We start from the raw sequence: 22,953 nt of genomic DNA, 5'->3' as shown, positions 1-22,953 counted from the left end.
TTCCTGGATAAATTGACAATGACAATTTTCCACTCAAAAAGGAGGAGCACAGCAAAGAACAGCCCGGCAGTAGGATAGAATAGGGCGGGGCGATCTAGCCTAAAAATCAAAATCTTTTCAAACTTAAGGGCGATTCACAAGATATTTTGTTTATGTTCTCTAAATAAGCATTGTTGTACAATTAAAAAGGTAAAATACACCGCATTTCAAACAGTCAGCAATAATCTAATGAATTCACAGCGTGTGAAATTAGGCTAAATAATATAATTTCTCTAACTAGTTGCACCTGATTCTTTTTTTGCAATAATCACTGATCTGGCTTTCAAGTCTATGAAAATGCCCCTTTTTGTTCAAACATTTTACCAGAACAAATGCATAATGTACATTCACCAATAATGACAAACTTCTTGGAGCAGATATTACCATACAGAAAATTAACACAGGTTTCAATCTCTCAGGCAAAAGAACATGCTAGTGAGTAGCCGGTTAATGTTTATATTTAAAGTTTAGCTAACTTGAATCTATTTGTTCGCTAACAAGGCAGAACAGTTGAATTGTTACGAACACACCCTTCTGTCTGTCTCCCACTGTTTGAACAGCATGCTAGCCTGTCCACTGTGTTCAGATGTTAAAAATCAAGTGGCCTACCTTATTTCTCAGAATGAAAACGAGTTGCCAATTCATTATATCAATTATGTTTGAATTCTTACTGCACATTTAAAATAAAAAGACCACACAGCTAACATAAGTCTGTAGCTAACATGCCGCAATGCCATGCGACAAACTGAGCATTCATTTTCCAGAATCAATGTTCACTGATACTCCTGTTTCAGTAGTGTCTGCTCTGCGTGCAATTTGAGTAGTTGAAACATTTAAAAAAAGGTATCGTTAGAAAGGTTAACTTCTTTATTGCAGTAAAATGTCTCAATGTGTTTCAGTGTCCATTTGACAGATTCTGTTGGACCAAACCTCAAATTGCGAGTTGACACTGCTTGTCAGAGGAAGAAGTGTTCTCTCAACTTTGTTGGTGTGGCAGGGGGAGGGGCTTGGTGTGTGTGGAAACAGAGAGGAAAAGGCGAAGCGAGAGGTTTCACTCTTGCCCAAATCCTGTCCAGAATAAGCTTGGTCGCAAGGCTTACAGCGAAGGAGACCAAAAAGACAACATGAGAACAAGCAGACAAACGCTCATAAAAAGGATATAGAAAATAACTTCATGCGATTCAAACATCTGGAATATTGCAGAAAAACATTCATTGGAATTAATTCGATATAAGAAACCAGACCTAGGATGGGTTTGCATTGCAGCTGTTCTCTTCTGTCCTGTCATCACAGAGAGCATGGCATGCGATTGTATCAGAGGCCGATGAGACTAAATCCTTGGTGAACCGTTCCCTTCATTTAACGCAGGGGCCCAGCTGTGAGATGGATACCCATCTGTGGCCAAAACATTTATATGAGAATCCCCTGCCCCTTCACTGAACATACAAGGGACAAAACAGCTGGAGGGGGGTGGGCGCAGAGATGAGTGGGAGCTTACTATGGCCATACATGGTCATTTTCTTGATGGAGATTATGACAGTAAAAAAAAAAATGTAATTACATGACACGACTTAGACAAATACTACAGAAAAGACTAACTGATTAAACCACCTATATACAGTATTAGAATACATTTTTCTGTACTGTACTACATTGTACTCTACTCTATTTAGCCGACTAAACAACGATGTACGATGGAGTTGAGCGGCGACTAGTGTGTGGGCAAACTGCAGCAGTATCACATGAATTGTCCTGTGTAAAAGCGGGATATTCTTTGGGTGCTGAAATGTGCAGTTATACTCCACTGAGCTACCCAAACTTGTGAAATATAGGTTCATATTTGGTCCTGGTCGACTGACCAAATGTAAACTACTTTTCAACATCCATAGACGTCTGATGTCGGTCAGTGCGTTAGGTTGCTTGTTACAGTGGGCTCGTGGGTAGAGGTCAGTAAGAGCTGGGAGAGGTGACATTAACTGGAGCGAGACAGAGCGAGAGGTTGTCCAGACTCAGCCTGTTAACACTCTTGGTTTGACCATGAGACAGACAAAGCTGTTCTGAGCTGAACATGACAGTGGAAGGGAGGACAGTAGCAGGTGACCCAACTGTGATGTGACTATTATGATTTCCCATTGTAGCAATTTGGTAAAAGAATTACGAGTTATATTCACTTAATAATTCAAGTAAATTTGATATCAGTAAAATCACTATAACTGAAAATCGGTAGGTCTACCATTACCTATTATTTTGTGAACTTTCATTATCCTCCCTCATGAGGGAGAGACATTTTAAAATATATGTCGCTTTTTGGTTACGGAATTAAGAGGCACAAGGCAATATATTTTTTTAACTCATAAACAATTCCTCCAAAAACCAAATATTAAAAAGGTTGATATTATTTGGCAGGGGTTTTGATGCATTTCTGATTAGACCTTTTCCTTGTAGATTTTAACATTTTCTGATTCAGAAATCAAAGCCTTTACTTATGCCTAATTTGATATGCTCCTGGAGAAGAAAATAAAAGCTTTGTCTACCTCGATTTTTAAGAGTCCAGAGCCAAGTTTCCGGCCCTGGAAGAGTCAGGGGTTCAGCCACTTTTCTCATGTGAGCCTTGGGGCTTTCATTTTACTGTTGGCTAACTGTCCTTGAAGGTGATAAAGTAGCCTACTCTCTGTTTTCGGGGCGGAAATAACAATTGATGCACCAAAGCCAGGTTACAACCCATGACATCTCAACTATGCCCCCTCATCCACCGTGGTATGGCATCTGCCGCAGGCAGCTCAGACTTGGAAGTCTATCCAGAGTATGTGTTTTCGATTAGCTGTCCCCTGTGGGTGGGGGTGGGGGGGTCATCCTCTCCACCCCCTGCTTCACCCCCTCCACACCTGCCAGTTGGCAGTGTTGACCTCATGCTGTGAGAAGTGCAAGCGACTGATGCGTACCGCAGAAAGCGTGGGGCCCCTGACAAACAAACAATACCCCTACAGCACACAAGGAGGGACAAAATACAATAAACATTAAGGGAGGCCAACAGCAGAGGATGTTGAAATGTTTAGGAGACGAGGCTTGGGACGTTCACAGTTGTGCAACCCAGCAGTTTTTTTAGACCTCATATGTTGATAGTGTTGGCATAGTAACCAAGTAATTATTTCTTCTCACAAACTAAATTGGCGGGAAGGGGCAATGTGTGTAGTGCTGAAGGTTAGTCTATCCTCCACAGTAAATTCCACACGCTTCTCTTTATAGTACATAAAATCTAAAAAGCCTTTGGTGCTCTGGGAATGTTGTGGCATTTCTAAATTCGCTTCTGGAAATAGATGGCGCTTAATGAAAAGCATATGGACTTCAATTTAATTACACAAATTCTGATCTCATAACAAGAACCACTTGTTCTCTCTGCATAGCACTCAGGAGAGTCACCATGCAACTCCATATTGGTTCCAGGCAGGTCAACAGACTAAAACAAATCTCTCCAGACAGCCCTTGAGAGGACCGGAAAGGGTCAATACGCAGCGAAGGGCAAAAATCTGGCAAAACATCTAGCAATAAATATTGTTTTACCACAGAGGGACTCAAAAAAAGGTACCAGCACTCATGTCCCTAGTTCTTCAAACGGTTCAGACTGAGCTTGTTCTTGGGTGGCGAAGTGTAAAAACATCTCTTCTCCCCTGCTCGTGACCTCTCTGCCCTGGATTCAGTCTGTGTGGGTTTCCCTTGATGATTGGATCCTGTGGCTTTTGAGCAGCCTTTGGTGTACCTCATCATGTTCAACGAGAGCCGTGCATAGTTGTGATTGGCTCTGTCAGACAGGGTTCTTTTCACCTGGGAGTTTCGCTGTCCATTTCACATGCCGTCGTCATTTTAGAGGAGCATGAAGGGATGGCACGGACATAAACAGTTGGACCACTACTTTTGTGTATACTTTATACACTGCGTCAGCAATTACTCTTATGTCATTACTTATCATTTGGCACAAAACCCAAGCAGTTCTGGGAGTGTGTTATTCAGGGTTTACATGCAAGTATTTTGAAGAAGATTTTTTAAAAGCATATATATATATATATATCTGCAAATATTCTTATCAAAAAGCCATAATCAGTCCTCAATAAATTGTGAAATCCCTCTCTAAAAATGGGAAAGAAATGCAGCCAAATCTCTATGTGGAATTGTGAATGACAATCTGCCTGGCTTTCCTAGTGTACTTTACAACATGGAAACACTCCTCTCCCAGTCAGCAGCACTGAGGTTTGCCAGGGTTACAGGGCTATGCACCTTGACTGATATGGTGCTAATGGCTCTTATTCGGCTGAAAGACAAGCCTAGGTCCTAGCTTTGGCAGAAAGGCATGTCTAAAAAAAGTGACATTTTGATTCATCTAGAAAGTGGCAATGAAGGGTGTGCAACGGCAAACATTTAAGTTTGACCTCATGCCCAACAGACTACTTCATTTCATCCTTCTCCGTTAAACGTAAAGACAATGGAATCATTCAACAATTGGGTCATCAAAGTTATTCTGCAACGGATGACTCACACCGTCTTTGGGATTTATCTTCCACACAATCGTCCATTTTTAATCCGTTGCAACCAGTGAAAGCTGTTGATTTCAACCCAACATTTCCTGGCCACACAAAGGAAATTGGAGCCGTTTTTCCATCAAGGAGTGAAAAAGGGGATACATTTTTCTTTTTTTAAATAAGCACCTAAGTACGCCAGAGTAACAGATCCACACACAGATGTAGTTTCCTAATTGGTTCTAAAGAACGTCCAATTTAGCAAAAAAACAAAAACAATAATTAAACCAAATGCTTTGAAATGTTTAAAAACACATACTACCATGAGTCTGGAGACCACATAGTTCTGAGCTTTGTTGTTGAACAGTTCATCATTAGACACTTCAAAACAGACCAATTTTTCCCACCATTTTGTTCAGGCCATTCCTGGCTGACACTCCATATCAGATAACTTGACATCTTATGAGCCGAATCTCTTCCTCCTTGCCAAGGCCCTTGCTATTTCTCTGCCGGCGAGCAATCTCACGACGGGTGGCATGGTTTACACAGGCATTCATTTCAAACATCTGCCAGGCTGTCATTTTAGGAGCTCATTAAGGGCTATCAGATCAAACGTCAGTTGTGTCCGCCGCTGGCATCGTCTTTGTGCACAGGGTTGGGCCCCAAATACGGAGGCCATTGTGGAAACTAATGACAAGCACCTCGGTTACAACATGCCTTGGCACGACCCGGCTGGGTTGACCCAGGGTAGATTTACTCAACAAGCAAATAAAGTTGCATCAATCATCCTATGAGTTGGGCATCAACCATATCAGAGGACTCAATTATAAAATGTTACCTTTACACCCACCTGCCCATGTAATTTTGAAACCTTTGACAGTGTAAATAGTGTCACTGCAGTTTTGCTTTAAATACTGTGCAGTTAACAGTTACTCATCTAAACTGTGAATCTCCACTGTTACATTTAAAATTGTGCATATTTCATTGGTGTGTATGTGTGTGACGTTGCATAGAGGTTGAGGTCTTATTTTTACACTTCTAATAATAGTACGACAAATCTTTAAACATCAACCCCCCTCTCTAATAAATGCCCTATATATCAGGGCTGACCGCTAACACCATTTGCTTTGGCTGACTAAAGGGCAATAGTGGTGAGATTTATTATTTCTACCCCCCCCCAAAAAAAAAACTCCTTCAAAAACATATTTTCCAGATCTTAAAGTTCAGCTGTAATAAACACTTGTGTGCCTGATCAAACTGCAGCTGCCAGAGGTGTGCCAAAAGAGAATAGTGATGGTTACCCCTGACATTTAACGGCACAGTCCCAAAGACCCACGAGACCTCAGAGGAGTTCGACAAGAGAGAAGAACATGCCATCACACCCAATCCAGAATGTGTTGCATGAAAACAGCTGCTTATCCTCCATCCTCACATGTGTCATAGACCAGAGTGACCCTCTCTTTCATACGAGTAGTTGCCATTGCTTTAACAAGACACACACACAGTAGGAACAGATGGTAGTATAGGAAATAAGGACTGGGTTTTGCTCGAACCAGCAAATTTGTACAAGCTCTGAAAGTACGACACAAATTGGATGAAATGTTGGAAATAAGATTAGAATACTATAGGCATAATTCAATGTTTCAGAAAATAATGCACTTCCATTGCTGCAAATGGTGATTGAGCTTATTGTATGTGTTTGGTTATTCTCACTTCCTCATCTCTGCGATATAGCCGGCTGTAGCATCCCCTATGCCCTGTGTGATATAGCCTTATGTGGCGTGGCGTTGCCTATGTCCTGTGTGGGCGCTGTTGGTTTACGAGAGTTCACTCAACTTACAAATATACCTCACGTGAAAGGTAATACAACCAAGAAAATAATCTATACTAGCGTCAGCAGCCAAAACACTGGCTGTGTAGCAAAGTAAACAAACCTAAATATTAGATCGCCGGCTCTCCAGGTACATAGACCACTCTCCAAATAACTATAAAACAAGTTACATTTGTAATCAATGTGAACTATTCCTCTAACTGAAACCTTCTTGGAAGCAGGCCATATTCCAGTACTTAAAGGCAAAGGATGTTTCACATTATACACTGTAGATCTTAATCGCGACACAGGACCATCTTGTCAGGGGAAAAGGGCTCACAAAAGTATCTGAAGACATTTTTATTTCCCCCTCTGAAGCCCCAGAAATCAAAATGGTGATATTTCAAACAATACACAGAGCCTTGCATTTAAAAACAGTCCAATAAGACTGGGGGCTCTTTTCCACTTAATTATAGTATGAAAACCACACTACAGCATAGCATGCTTCTCAGTCATCTTAGTTTAGAATAAACAAAAATGTGAGTCCAAATCAGAGCAAAGGGACTTGTCAGGTGAAATGATACTACTTCTGTCTTTGCAATTACAGTGAGTGCTTCTAAAGTATTTTTCCCAGACCAATCCTGATTTCCATAACAATGGAAGGAGATGGTCCCCCTCGAGTTCTAAAGATCAAGCAGGCCCCTCAACTACCTGTGAAGTCTCTTGTCAGGCTGCTTTTATCTCCTGGGTTTCCATGCAAATGTAGTCCCATTTCCTCCAGAGACCCTGAGGCCAACACCCCAACACACTTTTTCTCCATGTCTCCAAAAAGATACAAATCCATTCCCTGACTGTTTCTCCACACTTCCACTTACCTACAAGATAAAAAATATATATATACTGTAGTCATACATTGGGGCATTGTGGAAGGACCAAAGCAAAAGCATTGAGCTGGAGCCATGTCACTTCTTTGCACAAGCTTACCTTAAATTTTTACAGGCGTCTTTAGCCTGCAGCATAGCTAAATTACCCTTCTACACGCTGTACTACAGTATTTGCCTTACCAACATATCCATAGGATCCTATAATTCAGTTATAGGATCTCTATGAACATATCCTTCCTGACAATCAGCCTGTGCTGCCCAATTAGAATTGGAACTTCTGAGATGATTGGAAAATGTTTGAGCAGTAAGAACACCTGCTCTCCATGACAGACTGATCAGGTGAGCCTGGGTGAAAGCTATGATTCCTTATTGATGTCACTTGTAAAATCCACCTCAATCAGTGTCGATGAAGTGAAGAAGATTTTTAAGCATGGAGACAATTGAGACATGGATTGGGTATATGTGCCGTTCAGAGGGTGAAAGGGCAAGACAAAAGTGCTTTTGAACGGGGTACGTGCACCGGTTTGTCTCAATAACTGCAATGCTGCTGGGTTTTTCATGCTCAACATTTTCCTGTGAGTATCAAAAATGCACCCTCACCCAAAGGACATCCAGCCAACTTGACACAACGGTAGGAAACATTGGAGTCAACATGGGCCAGCATCCCTATGAAAAGCTTGACACCTTGTAGAGTCCATGCCCCAACAAATTGAGGCTGTTATGAGGGAAAGAGGGGTGCAACTCAATATTAGTTAGGTGTTCTTAATATTTTGTACACTCACTGTAGGCCAGTCACTTCCCCCACTCTCTTCAGCCCAGGTCTGGCTATATTTTATGAAAGAGCCTGTTGAATCAAGCTGAGCAGTAGGGAAACTTCTGAAGTCAGGTCATGCAAACATGAATTTTGCAGACAACCAATATTGATAATTATTCTGCCTTCTGCCCAAAAACAGTTTTTAGTCGTGGTCCTGTTATGAGCTCTACTAAGCTCAAATGACATACTGTAAAATGCATATTGTTATGGAAATAGCAGCATTACCATGTGTGGCATTGGAAGACAGTTCTTTGTATGCCCTACAATGCTGTCAAGTCAAAGACCAATGCTCAAGGGGATAGAATATTTGGTCATGACATTATCTAAACTAACCAACTGGACATTAAAAAAATATAGATTTTCACTGAGTTTTTTGGGGAGTGGGTGACAACGAGCTTACTGCCGTTAAATATTACACTATCCTTTCGTAGAATAAAAGGGTTACATTTTTAACGTTGTCTTGGTTTTTTGTTTCAACTTGTTTGTGGGCACTTACAACTTGGGTTATTGGATAACGTACTATACTCTAGTCACCAACATTTTTCTGAAATAAAGCTAGTTTGTTACATTGAAGTAGTAGTCTCTAGTATAGAGTATTGTACCGAGCGATAAGCACACTTTCAGATAACTTAACATGTATAACACCCGGCGGGCTTGTGGCCACTTGGTGTCTACTTACCTTTGGTGAAAATAAGAAAGAGAGTCGTGGTGTGTATGGTCGGCATGACTCCTTGTCTACGCCTATTCGCCGAGTTCAGGTTACTCTCTTTGAAACCATTATTTTCTGTGGACGGTAACTCCATAATAGAACTCCAGCAAAGTAAGCCACAACTAAGTTAAATCATTCGCACAAGAAAACGACCCCCAAAACCAAGGGAAGTCAGCGCGAAAACCTGAACTATCAGCGTTTCACAAGACCTCTGAAAAGTACTCCAACGAGAAACGACTGCTTTGTCTAGTGGTCGTCCGATGATACGACTGTTGCACGATCAATTTGTAAATGTGAAGACGTGGGCCCTATTCCTTTATTTCAAATAATGGCAAAAAGAAAGAAAGCTGCCTACATAAAATTACTTCGACACTATTGAATGAAAGTAGCCTTTTTATTTTACTCTCCCCTTCGCTCCCACATTGGATGAGAAGCTTCCGGTGTTTGGAGAAGAGAGGGAGGGGATGGTGGGCACTAAATAATTATTTTTTTTAAAGGTAGCGTTAGTAGGCCAAACGTGTTTGCACTTTTCTATGCAAACATTTTATTTTTATTTTATTTTACCAGGTAAATTGACTGAGAACACATTCTCATTTACAGCAACAACCTGGGGAATAGTTACAGGGGAGAGGAGGGGGGATGTATTTGATTTGGTTCCCTTTTAGTCCTCATTTGGACTAATCTTCCAAGAGTCCATTAAAAAACTATTTGTAATATGATCACATTTTTCACACACTGTTACAAACATACATAATAGACTCTAACATAAATACTCTAACAGTCTAAAATAGATAGACTGATAGATTGATTCTTCATCTACCATAGTCAAGCACAACTTTCCTATGTATTATATTTAAATGGTTTTAAAGCATTGTTTCAATTTATATATAGAAAGGTTTCTGGTTTGCTCAGTTAAATTATTACATTTCTTTATTGCTCTTGATTTGATTTGATTTGTGGCAGAGTAAGCGGTTTGAACAATTGCATTAGTGTGCTGCATAATGTACTGGCAAAAATGTAGTTATTTGGATACATTCTTCAAATAGTGTTTGTGCCACTGCTGTTATTAACGTGTCAATATTGCATTAATAGTTTATGATAAGATTGAAGACAGTCTTCCTTGTCCTTCATCATAGTCTAAACCATTTGATCAAGACGTTTACACAGACAGAGTATGATTAGCTCGGTTTCAAGGGTGTTTATTAAATAATAAATCAAAAGAAAAGGATCGGTCTCCCCCATGAGACCCTCTCTGGGATACTGTCTTCTGGGCTCCGTCTTGCTGTATCCTGCCGGGCACACAAACTCAACTCCCTCGTCTTAGCTCGGGCACCGTCTCCAACTACACGGAAGTCAACTTACTTCCCCCAGTCCCGTCTCCAACTACACGGAAGTCAACTTACTTCCCCCAGTCCGCAGCATCTGTTTGAGCATTTTTTTTAAAGCGCTTGACGAGTCCAACCGTCTGCGGGTGAAAAACGGAGGTCCGGATCTGCTTGATCTGCAGGAGGGCACACAACTCTTTCATGAGGCGGGACATAAACGCTGTACCTTGGTCTGTCAAGATCTCGTTCGGGATGCCCACCCAGTGAAAGAGGTGGAACAGCTCCCGGGCGATTCCCTTGGATACCAACCGCCCGTAGGGGAATGGCCTCGGGATACCGGGTGGCATAATCTACTATCACCAGGATGTACCTGTGTCCTCATGCTGTTTTTAACCAGGGGTCCCACTATGTCCATGGCGATGTATTCAAAGGGCACCCTGATGATCGGTAGGGGGACCAATGGGCTTTGGAAGTGGGCTTTCAGGGTTGTGAGTTGACACTCCGGGCAGCTGCGACAGTAGTCTTCCACGGCCCTCCTCATCCCGGGCCAGTGGAACCGGCCGGCTCGTACCTTCTTCCTCAACTCGTGCCCCCATAGGGCCGTGAATAGCGGACAATCCTGTCCCCCTAGGAGAGGTACCGGCAACTCTGGCACTGCACCCACCATCATCTGGCAGCTCCCTTGTGGCTTCACGAGGTTGATCCATACGGTTGGATACCGCTTTGAGTCACCGTGAACACAGGAAATGGACATCTCCCTACCCCTTTCGGTCTCCTGGTTCAACAGGCTTGTGGTTACGAGTGTAACCATACTTCCCGAGTCCAATAGTGCTGATTGATTCGGGGTGCACCCAACAGGAGGTGACATAGTTCACGGCGTGACCCACCTCGCCTCTGGGGCTAGCTGATGGCATCGACTCCTCTCAAGCCGGGCATTTCCAGGCAATGTGCCCCCGGGTGCCACACTCAAAACACCTCCTTTGGTTTCCATCTACCTGGGGTCGTCGGTGACGGGTCGGCCCTACCCCAGCCGTTTCTCTACGGGTTTGTGGTCCTTTGGCCCTGCCGACTGTCGGGTTCAGAGTACACCGCGGTGGGGCTGTCCTTCTGTCCCCTCGGACGGGTCGCTGACTCGTCCCGGGTCCCATTAAGCAGGGTCTGAGTGTTATGATGCGTCTCCACTGCTTCCAGGAGGCCCTCCAAGGTCTGAGGCGCACATAGATTCGCTGCCCTCTTCATGTCGTGGGGTAGCGCCCGTAAGAAGCGATCCAGGACCACTTTGTCGAGGATGGAGAGGGTGGATACGTCAGTTAGGAGCCATGCCCTGGTGACGCGCAGTAGGTCGCTCATCTGCTCGGGGGGATGCGTCGGCTACGAACCTCCAGTCGTGGAACTGTTGAGCCAGGCTGTACCCATAGCGGCTGAGTATCTCCTGTTTGAGCCCGTCGTAATTAGCCACCTGTTCGTCGTTCAGGTCCCAATACTCCTTTGGGCATTCCCAGAGAGGAACGGGGCCAGCAGACTGGCCCACTTCGGCCTTGGCCATCCTTCCCGTAGAGCCGCCCGTTCAAATGTACAGAGGTAGGTCTCGACATCATCGTCTTCCGTTAGTTGGTTGGGAAGTGATTCAGGACGCTCCTCCTTGCAGCTTCCCAACATTTTGTAATCGCTGTTCCTCCAGCGTTGGTTCCTGAAACGACTGTTGTGCTTGTTGGGCCCGGACGAATGGAGCTATCAACTTGTCCAGGCTGATGCTGTGTAAATGTCAACCCTGATCTGACCATGTTATCAGATTGCCCGCATTCTCCACCACTTGTGGCAGGCCAGGGGGTTTGGTCAAGACATTTACACAGATCAGACATGGACAGAGTATGATTAGCTCGGTTTCAAGGATGTTTATGAAATAATAAATCAAAAGAAAACGATCAGTCTCCCCCATGAGACCCTCTCTGGGATACCGTCTTCTGGGCTCCGTCTTGTTGTATCCTGTCGGGCACACAAACTCAACACCCTCGTCTTAGCTCGGGCACTGTCTCCAACTGCACGGAAGTCACCTTACTTCCCCCAGTCCTCTCCTGTGTGCTGCCCTTCTGGTAGCTTTATGGGGCTTGTACAGCTGGTGAGCAACCAGCCCTTGATTGCTCACAAACTCCCCAATCAGGCTCAATTAGTCCTGGGCGGAGAGCTCGTCGAGACCTGGCAGATGGAGCGATCGCCTCGTTATGTATACTCCGTCTGTCAATAGGCCTCGACGAGTCTCCCGCCGGTGGCTGACCTGCTGTACGCCACACTCTACATCAAAATGTTATTTTGCCTATTTCTCTTTTCTGTCTGGATAACACATAGATGGTGGACAATCTATTCCTGATATTTACTGAATGTCTGTCTCTTACCAACTGAAGACCTTTGTGTGATGAAACAGGCAGGGAGCAGGTCTCGAACACTCAACCTTCTAATCCGAAGTCCAGCGCGCTATCGACTGTGCCCCAAAAGCATGCTCGAGCGGCAGAGTCAATATCCACGCTTATAAACCCAGGGTCGTTCCACTACACCCTGATATTTTCCAAATCTACTTGTAGAGCTTGCTGTACATGTTGAACCGATTGTCTTGCTGTATAAATTGTAGTATTATCTGCAAATCTAGTAGCTTGAGTTTCAGATAAGGCATAAGGAAGGTCGTTGGTATATATTAAGTAAAGAAGTGGCCCAAGGCAGCTGCCTTGCGGTATTCCAGGGTTTAAAGCATGAGGGGAAGAAAATGAACCATTGACATAGGTGGACTGTTTCCTGTCAGTTTTATATGACTGTACCCAATTCAGTGCTACCTCCTTAACCATAATGCATTAATTTTGTCAAAATTATTTCATGATCCACTAAATCAAATGCTGCACTAAAATCAAAAAATTGTACACCCGCAAACCTGCCATCATCCATAGCATTGAGCCACTGGTCAGTCATGTCAACCAATGCAGTGGTAGTGGAATGTGTTTTGTGTCACGCTCTGGCCATGGAGAGGCTTTTTATTCTCTATTTTGGTTAGGCCAGGGTGTGACTAGGATGGGCATTCTATGTTCTTTTTTCTATGTTTTTGTATTTCTTTGTTTTTGGCCGGGTATGGTTCTCAATCAGGGACAGCTGTCTGTCGTTGTCTCTGATTGAGAACCATACTTAGGTAGCTCTTGCCCACATGGGTTTTGTGGGTAGTGATTTTCTGTTTAGTGTGTTTTGCACCTGACGGAGCTGTTTTGGTTGTTTCTTTTGTTCCTTGTTGTATTTAGTGTTCAGTTTATTAAAATAATGATGAACACTTACCACGCTGCATCTTGGTCCTCACCTTCTCCCACCTACGACAGCCGTTACATTTTGCGATAAGCATGCTGATTGGCTGTAATCAGATCATTCTTAACCATGTTGTCCCATATTTGTCTATTCACAATTACCCTCCAATATCTTACTGAGTGCAGGGCGTAGACTAAATGGTCGACTATTGGCCGGAGTAATGGGTTCTTTGCTGTCTTTCGGAATAGAACACAGTTTCGCATGCTTCCATACATTTGCAAACATCCCCTTTTCCACTGACCATTTACATATTTATTTCAGTGGAGCTGCAATCTATGGGGCAGCATAGCGAAGTAAAAAATTGTCCATAAGGTCATAACCTGTACATTTACCATCAGGTAATGACTTCAATAGTTTTAACACCACCTCTACTGACACCATTTGTAGACTAAAAGAGCAGGTCTTGTTGCTCATAATATGATCATCAATCCATTGGACAATAGCTTGTTTGGAAGAATGTATGTTTACATTATCACTCAGTAAATACATTTTCTTTGTAAAAAAATTGGCAAAATTATTGGCAATATCAGCTGGTTTTGTTATTGTTCTCCCGCCAACCTCCACACTAGATGGGCATGATGAGATAGATCTACAAGTAAGCCCTTAACTCTATTCCACACATTTTAAGAATGATTTTTACAATCAATAAAAGCATTTTTGTAAAATAACATTTTTTTTTTCTTAAGATTTAATTTATCTGCATAATTACGCAATGTTCTATAATTCTGAACATCAGTTTCTAGTTTAGATTTGGCTGCTAAGACTTTTGCCATATTTCTTTGAGAAAAAGCCTCACCCAGTTCATCATCACTCCATAGAGATGGACGAGCCCCGACTGTCCTCTTTCTTACTGGGGCATGATGGTCCATTACCTCAGTGAGAACATCAATAAAACATTCTGTTGTGTGATTTCAATCATCCTCTTGATAAATCAGCTCCCAGGGTACAGTAGCCAAATAATTTTGAAATAGCTCATGATTAAAGGTTTTACAATTTCTCTTGACCATAATCCTTGAGGGTTTCTTTGGAACCTTGGTGTTCATGGTTATGGTCACAATATTATGGCACTGATCTGGCTTTTAAGCATTGCAATGGTATATTACAGAAGATCAGATCAATGCATGTGTCTGAACGATGACCCATCTTAATTGATGATCTAGTAGTATCCTTAATCATTTGTTTCACAGTTCTCAGCATATCTCATCAATTTAGTTATATTTGAATGAATTTATATTGAAATCACCCAAGATAAACACATCTCTGTTACTATCTGTGGCCTGGTCAACCCCAGTGCATAATTCATCCAGATAGGACACCTTAGAGCTAGGACGTCTATACACACATCCTACCAATATGGGTGCCTGGTGAGGCAGATGTATAGTGTCCCAAGATGGCATAGCAGTTCAGACGTCTTTTGTCCTCGTCTTGTCGTGTCCCATATATATATATTTACAACTTTTTTTCACCTACATTTTTTAAATTTTCCATCAACTCCTCTTCAAAACACTCTCCTGCAACCCGCCTCACCAATTTATATTTATAAAAAGACTTATTTACCTCAAATCTGTAATCCTGCCAGAAGCTAGCCAGGAGCTAGCCAGAAGCTAATCCAGAAGCTAATCGGAAGCTAGTTCAGAAGCTAGTTAGCTTCTTTACTGGCAAATCGTTAGTATTCAGCTAACCACGGTTTGTGGTCATCAGCTATCCTTTAGCTCAAATCTATCGCCAGTTTTGTACGGCTCAGCGCAGCGCGGCTCGGAACGGAACATACTGGACCAATTTTTCTCTCCATGTCCCTGGATTTCAACCGCTCTCTGGACATTCATACCTGGATCTCACAGCTAGCTAGCTGCTATCCATGTGACTATCGGCTTTCGTCGATTCCGGAGCAAACATCAATTATTCTGGAGCTAGCCAGCTCCATCAATCACTCCTGAGTTCCATCAATCACTCCTGGGCTGCAGTCACCTATCCGGACCCGTTTTGCTGCCTACGCGGAGCCCCACCGGGCCTTCACAACTGGACTGCCGACGTTATCTACCCGAAGGAGTTATCCGGCTGGCTCCTCAGTCGCGACGTTACCTGAATGCCCATCTGCGGCCTGCTAACCGTTAGCTGTATTATCGGCTGCTATCTGAATAGACAATCGGACAATTTATTTATTTATTTGTATTATGTTTTCTTCTTGGGCCTCTAACTATATCTTTTGTTTTTATTTTTGTTGTTGTGTGATTTTGATTAATCCCCTCTACCACACGGAACCCCACTAATCTACTGACGGAACGCAAGAGGTGGCTAATAACAGACCTCCATCCTATGCTAGCTTGCTACCGATGGCCTGGCTAGCTGTCTAAATCGCCGTGACCCCCAACCAACCTCTCCACTCACTGGACCCTTTTGATCACTCGACTAAGCATGCCTCTCCTTAATGTCAATATGCCTTGTCCATTGCTGTTCTGGTTAGTGTTTATTGGCTTATTTCACTGTAGAGCCTCTAGTCCTGCTCACTATACCTTATCCAACCTATTAGTTCCACCACCCACACATGCAATGACATCTCCTGGTTTCAATGATGTTTCTAGAGACAATATCTCTCTCTTCATCACTCAATACCTAGGTTTACCTCCACTGTATTCACATCCTACCATACCTTTTGTCTGTACATTATACCCTGATGCTATTTTATCACCCCCAGAAACCTCCTTTTACTCTCTGTTCCAGATGTTCTAGACGACCAATTCTTATTGCTTTTAGCCGCACCCTTATTCTACTCCTCCTATGTTCCTCTGGCGATGTAGAGGTGAATCCAGGCCCTGCAGTGCCTAGCTCCACTCCTATTCCCCAGGCACTCTCTTTTGACGACTTCTGTAACCGTAATAGCCTTGGTTTCATGCATGTTAACATTAGAAGCCTCCTCCCTAAGTTTGTTCTATTCACTGCTTTAGCACACTCTGCCAACCCAGATGTTCTAGCTGTGTCTGAATCCTGGCTTAGGAAGACCACCAAAAATTCTGAAATTTTTATTCCAAATTACAACATTTTCAGACAAGATAGAACTGCCAAAGGGGGCGGTGTTGCAATCTATTGCAAAGATAGCCTGCAGAGTTCTGTCCTACTATCCAGGTCTGTACCCAAACAATTTGAACTTCTACTTTTAAAAATCCACCTCTCTAAAAACAAGTCTCTCACCGTTGCCGCCTGCTATAGACCACCCTCTGCCCCCAGCTGTGCTCTGGACACCATATGTGAACTGATTGCCCCCCATCTATCTTCAGAGCTTGTGCTGCTAGGCGACCTAAACTGGAACATGCTTAACACCCCAGCCATCCTACAATCTAAACTTGATGCCCTCAATCTCACACAAATGATCAATGAACCTACAAGGTACCTCCCCAAAGCCTTAAACACGGGCACCCTCATAGATATCATCCTAACCAACTTGCCCTCTAAATACACCTCTGCTGTCTTCAACCAAGATCTCAGCGATCACTGCCTCATTGCCTGCATCCGTAATGGGTCAGCGGTCAAACGACCTCCACTCATCACTGTAATACGCTCCCTGAAACACTTCAGCGAGCAGGCCTTTCTAATCGACCTGGCCGGGGTATCCTGGAAGGATATTGATTGCATCCTGTCAGTAGAGGATGCCTGGATATTTTTTTTAAATGCCTTCCATCTTAAATAAACATGCCCCATTCAAGAAATTTAGGAACAGATATAGCCCTTGGTTCTCCCCAGACCTGACTGCCCTTAACCAACACAAAAACATCCTATGGCGTTCTGCATTAGCATCGAACAGCCCCCGTGATATGCAGCTGTTCAGGGAAGCTAGAAACCATTATACACAGGCAGTTAGAAAAGCCAAGGCTAGCTTCTTCAAGCTGAAATTGGCTTCCTGCAACACTAACTCAAAAAAGTTCTGGGACACTAAAGTCCATGGAGAATAAGAACACCTCCTCCCAGCTGCCCACTGCACTGAAGATAGGAAACACGTTCACCACTGATAAATCCACCATAATTGAGAATTTCAATAAGCATTTTTCTACGGCTGGCCATGCTTTCCACCTGGCTACTCCTACCCCGGTCAACAGCACTGCACCCCCAACAGCAACTCGCCCAAGCCTTCCCCATTTCCCCTTCTCCCAAATCCGTTCAGCTGATGTTCTGAAAGAGCTGCAAAATCTGGACCCCTACAAATCAGCCGGGCTAGACAATCTGGACCCTTTCTTTCTAAAATTATCTGCAGAAATTGTTGCCACCCCTATTACTAGCCTGTTCAACCTCTCTTTCGTGTCGTCTGAGATTCCCAAAGATTGGAAAGCAGCTGCGGTCATCCCCCTCTTCAAAGGGGGGGACACTCTTGACCCAAACTGCTACAGACCTGTATCTATCCTACCATGCCTTTCAAAGGTCTTCGAAAGCCAAGTCTACAAACAGATTACCGACCATTTCGAATCTCACCATACCTTCTCTGCTATGCAATCTGGTTTCAGAGCAGGTCATGGGTGCACCTCAGCCACGCTCAAGGTTCTAAACGACATCATAACCGCCATCGATAAGAAACATTACTGTGCAGCCGTATTCATTGATCTGGCCAAGGCTTTCGACTCTGTCAATCACCACATCCTCATCGGCAGACTCGACAGCCTTGGTTTCTCAAATGATTGCCTCGCCTGGTTCACCAACTACTTCTCTGATAGAGTTAAGTGTGTCAAATCGGAGGGTCTGCTGTCCGGACCTCTGGCAGTCTCTATGGGGGTGCCACAGGGTTCAATTCTTGGACTGACTCTCTTCTCTGTATACATCAATGAGGTCGCTCTTGCTGTTGGTGAGTCTCTACGCAGACGACACCATTCTGTATACTTCTGGCCCTTCTTTGGACACTGTGTTAACAACCCTACAGGCAAGCTTCAATGCCATACAACTCTCCTTCCGTGGCCTTCAATTGCTCTTAAATACAAGTAAAACTAAATGCATGCTCTTCAACCGATCGCTACCTGCACCTGCCCGCCTGTCCAACATCACTACTCTGGACTTAGAATACGTGGACAAATACTTAGGTGTCTGGTTAGACTGTAAACTCTCCTTCCAGACCCATATCAAACATCTCCAATCCAAAGTTAAATCTAGAATTGGCTTCCTATTTCGCAACAAAGCATCCTTCACTCATGCTGCCAAACATACCCTTGTAAAACTGACCATCTTACCAATCCTCGACTTTGGCGATGTCATTTACAAAATAGCCTCCAATATCCTACTCAACAAACTGGATGCAGTCTATCACAGTGCAATCCGTTTTGTCACCAAAGCCCCATATACTACCCACCATTGCGACCTGTACGCTCTCATTGGCTGGCCCTCGCTTCATACTCGTCGCCAAACCCACTGGCTCCATGTCATCTACAAGACCCTGCTAGGTAAAGTCCCCCCTTATCTCAGCTCGCTGGTCACCATAGCATCTCCCACCTGTAGCACACGCTCCAGCAGGTATATCTGTATACTTCTGGCCCTTCTTTGGACACTGTGTTAACAACCCTCCAGATGAGCCTCAATGCCATACAACTCTCCTTCCGTGGCCTCCAACTGCTCTTAAATACAAGTAAAACTAAATGCATGCTCTTCAACCGATCGCTGCCTGCACCTGCCCGCCCGTCTAGCATCACTACTCTGGACGGGTCTGACTTAGAATATGTGGACAACTACAAATACCTAGGTGTCTGGTGAGTCTGGAAGGAGAGTTTACAGTCTAATATCAAACATCTCCAATCCAAAGTTAAATCTAGAATTGGCTTCCTTTTTCGCAACAAAGCATCCTTCACTCATGCTGCCAAACATACCCTCATAAAACTGACCATCCTACCGATCCTTGACTTGGGCAATGTCATTTACAAAATAGCCTCCAAAACCCTACTCAATAAATTGGATGCAGTCTATCACAGTGCCATCCATTTTGTCACCCCACATACTACCCACCACTGTGACCTGTACGCTCTCGTTGGCTGGCCCTCGCTTCATACTCGTCGCCAAACCCACTGGCTCCAGGTCATCTACAAGACCCTGCTAGGTAAAGTCCCCCCTTATCTCAGCTCGCTGGTCACCATAGCAGCACCCACCTGTGGCACGCGCTCCAGCAGGTATATCTCTCTGGTCACCCCCAAAACCAATTCTTCCTTTGGCCGCCTCTCCTTCCAGTTCTCTGCTGCGAATGACTGGAACGGACTACAAAAATCTCTGAAATTGGTAACACTTATCTCCCTCACTAGCTTTAAGCACCAGCTGTCAGAGCAACTCACAGATTACTGCACCTGTACATAGCCCATCTATAACCCAAACAACTACCTCTCCCCCTACTGTATTTATTTATTTATTTAGCTTCTTTGCACCCCATTATTTCTATCTCTACCATGCACATTCTTCCACTGCAAATCTACCATTTCCAGTGTTTTACTTGCTATATTGTATTTACTTTGCCACCATGGCCTTTTTTGCCTTTACTTCCCTTATCTCACCTCATTTGCTCACATTGTGTATATAGACTTATTTTTCTACTGTATTATTGACTGTATGTGTTTTTTACTCCATGTGTAACTCTGTTGTTTTATGTGTCGAACTGCTTTGCTTTATCTTGGCCAGGTCAATTGTAAATGAGAACTTGTTCTCAACTTGCCTACCTCGTTAAAAAATACAGTTGGATTAAAATAGCCAGAGAGTTACTCTTGAGTCCCGATATAGTTACCCATTGATATAAAGTTTATCCATCACCATGGAGACTTGTTGATTCAGGCAACGCTTTTCCTTCATGATGGGATAGTTTTTTTCTCCTTTCATTGATCTCGGTGGGGAAGTGATCATTCATTCCAAAATCAGTGTTTCTGAGTCCTCTGCCCATGTTCTTCGCCATTTCCTTTTGCTTAAATTTGTCAAAACATGCAATAATAGCCTGTGGCCTATTCCCAGAGGCCTTACCCATTCTATGGACTTTGGAGAAAGTGACATTACACACAACATCCGTGGGCAGTTTCAGTTGAGTTTCAGACAGTGTGCTAACAGCCTCTGCTGTTGTCATTCTCCGGTATCCCTTAACATATTAGATTGTCCCACATTGATCGACACTATACATCAAGCAAGGTTTCTATAAGTTGTTTGTTCTCCCTTTGCACCACCAATGAGCCAATTGTAAACTGGGGATGATTAGGCTGCCATGATGGTATGAAGGCTAGATAGGGAATTTAGCCAGGACACTAGGGTTAACACTCCTACTCTTACAATAAGTGCCATTGGATGTTTAGTGACAACAGAGAGTCAGGACACCCGTTTAACATCCCATCCGAAAGACAGCACCCTACACAGGACAATGTCCTCAATCACTGCCCTGGGACATTGGGATAGTTTTTTAGACCAGAGGAAAGGGTGCTTTCTACTGGCCCTCCAAGACCATCTGGTCTCCCATCCAGGAACTGACCAGGACCAACCCTGCTCAGCTTCATAAGCAAGCCAGCAGTGGGATGCAGTAACATGAGAGGGCACACATTTTTCTGTAGGCCTAAGCACATAACAACTTGTTTTGATTCTTTTGTTTATGGGCCAAGGCTATAGTTCAGGCTACATCCTTAACAATTTAAAATACTTCTCAAATATATTAAAACATGTAATGCAGACAAGGTAGTTGTCAAAAAGGGGTACTTTTGTCATTTTAGTTGTGTAAGGTTTTTGGACAGAGGCGGTATACTAATAAGACAAACTATGACCTAGCCAAATAACCAGAAATATATCCATTGGTAACTGACAGGTATATGCACATTTTTTGTTGTTGAGTTAATCTGAGTGGAATCAATCATCTCCTTCACACCATTTTATTTATTTATATTTTCATTTTACATCAAAATACAAGTCGTAAAGTGAAAAGATTATAAAAGCTGTATACAGTGTCTTCAGTATGTATTCACTCTGCTTTACTTGTTCCACATTTTGCTGTGTTACAAAGTGGGATTCAAATGGTTTTAATTGTAATTTTTTGGTCATTGATCTACACAAAATACTTAGAATCACTTTCGGCAGCAAACACAGCTGTGAGTCTTTTGGGGTAAGTCTCAGAGCTTTGCACACCATTATTCTTTTAAAAATTCTTCAAGCTCTGTCTAAGTCATTGTTGATCATTGCTAGTCAGCCATTTTCAAGTCTTGATATAGACTTTTAAGCAGATTTAAGTCAAAACTGTACCTAGGCCACTCAAACATTCTATGTCGTCTTGGTTAGCAACTCCAGTGTATATTTGGATTTGCGATTTAAGTTATTGTCTTGCTGAAAGGAGAATTTGTCTCCCAGTGTCTGTTGGAAAGCAGACTGAACCATGATTCCAATAGGATTTTGATTGTGCTTAGCTTTATTCCACTTATTTTTATCCCAAAAAACTCCCTAGTCCTTGCCGATGACAAGTATACCCATAACATTATCAAATCAAATTGTATTGTATTTGTCACATGCGCCGAATACAACAGGTGTAGGTGACAACAAGGTGACCTTACAGTGAAATGCATACTTACAAGCCCTTAACCAGTTTTAAGAAAAATAAGTGTTAAGTAAAAAATAGATATGAAAAAAATGTAAGTAACAAACAATTAAAGAGCAGCAGTAAAATCTCTGTATACAGGGGGTACCGGTACAGAGTCAATATGAAGGCTATATACAGGGGGTACCGGTACAGAGTCAATATGAAGGCTATACACAGGGTGCTACGGTACAGAGTTAATGTGGAGGCTATATACAGGGGGTACCGGTAGAGAGTCAATGTGGAGGCTATATACAGGGGGTACCGGTAGAGAGTCAATGTGGAGGCTATATACAGGGGGTACCGGTAGAGAGTCAATGTGGAGGCTATATACAGGGGGTACCGGTACAGAGTCAATGTGGAGGCTATATACAGGAGGTACTGGTACAGAGTCAATGTGGAGACTATATACAGGGGGTACCGGTACAGAGTCAATGTGGAGGCTATACACAGGAGGTACTGGTACAGAGTCAATGTGGAGACTATATACAGGGGGTACCGGTACAGAGTCAATGTGCGGCGGCACCGGTTAGTCGTGGTAATTGAGGTAATACATACATGTAGGTAGATGCAGCCAACACCATGCTTGAAAATATGACGAGTGGAACTCAGTGATGTGTTGTTGCTCCAAACATAATGCTTTGTATTCAGGCCAAAAAGTACATTTCTTTGCCACATTTTTTGCAGTATTACTTAAGTGCCTTGTTGCAACAGGATGCATGTTGTGGAATATTTTTTTATTCTGTCCAGGCTTCCTTCTTTTCACTCTGTAATTTAGGTTAGTATTGTTGAGTTACTACAATGTTGTCGATCCATCTTCAGTTCTCACATCACAACCATTAAACTCTGTAACTGTTTTAAATCCCTGAGCGGTTTCCTTCCTCTCCTCTCAAGTTAAGGAAGAACGCCTGTATCTTTGTATTGACCCCAGATACACCATCTAAAGCCTAATGAATAACTACACCATGCTCAAA

General features: G+C 43.2%; 1 protein-coding gene across 1 annotated transcript in view; it reads right to left on the bottom strand.

Moving 5' to 3' along the window:
- LOC109875524 (inactive tyrosine-protein kinase 7-like) overlaps window positions 1–9,224 on the bottom strand; it is a 39,430-nt gene extending 30,206 nt beyond the window's left edge. The window contains exon 1 of the mRNA XM_020467853.2: window positions 8,738–9,224. Within this exon, the coding sequence (XP_020323442.1) occupies window positions 8,738–8,861 (124 nt within the window). The 5' untranslated portion in view covers window positions 8,862–9,224. The remainder of the gene's footprint in view (window positions 1–8,737) is intronic.
- Between the last annotated feature and the right edge of the window lie 13,729 nt (window positions 9,225–22,953).

The sequence above is a fragment of the Oncorhynchus kisutch genome, linkage group LG20 (genome assembly GCF_002021735.2).
Source record: "Oncorhynchus kisutch isolate 150728-3 linkage group LG20, Okis_V2, whole genome shotgun sequence".
Classification (NCBI taxonomy): domain Eukaryota; kingdom Metazoa; phylum Chordata; class Actinopteri; order Salmoniformes; family Salmonidae; genus Oncorhynchus; species Oncorhynchus kisutch.
The sequence above is the reverse complement of the archived record's forward strand: the minus strand, read 5'-3'. Positions and strand labels throughout refer to the sequence as shown.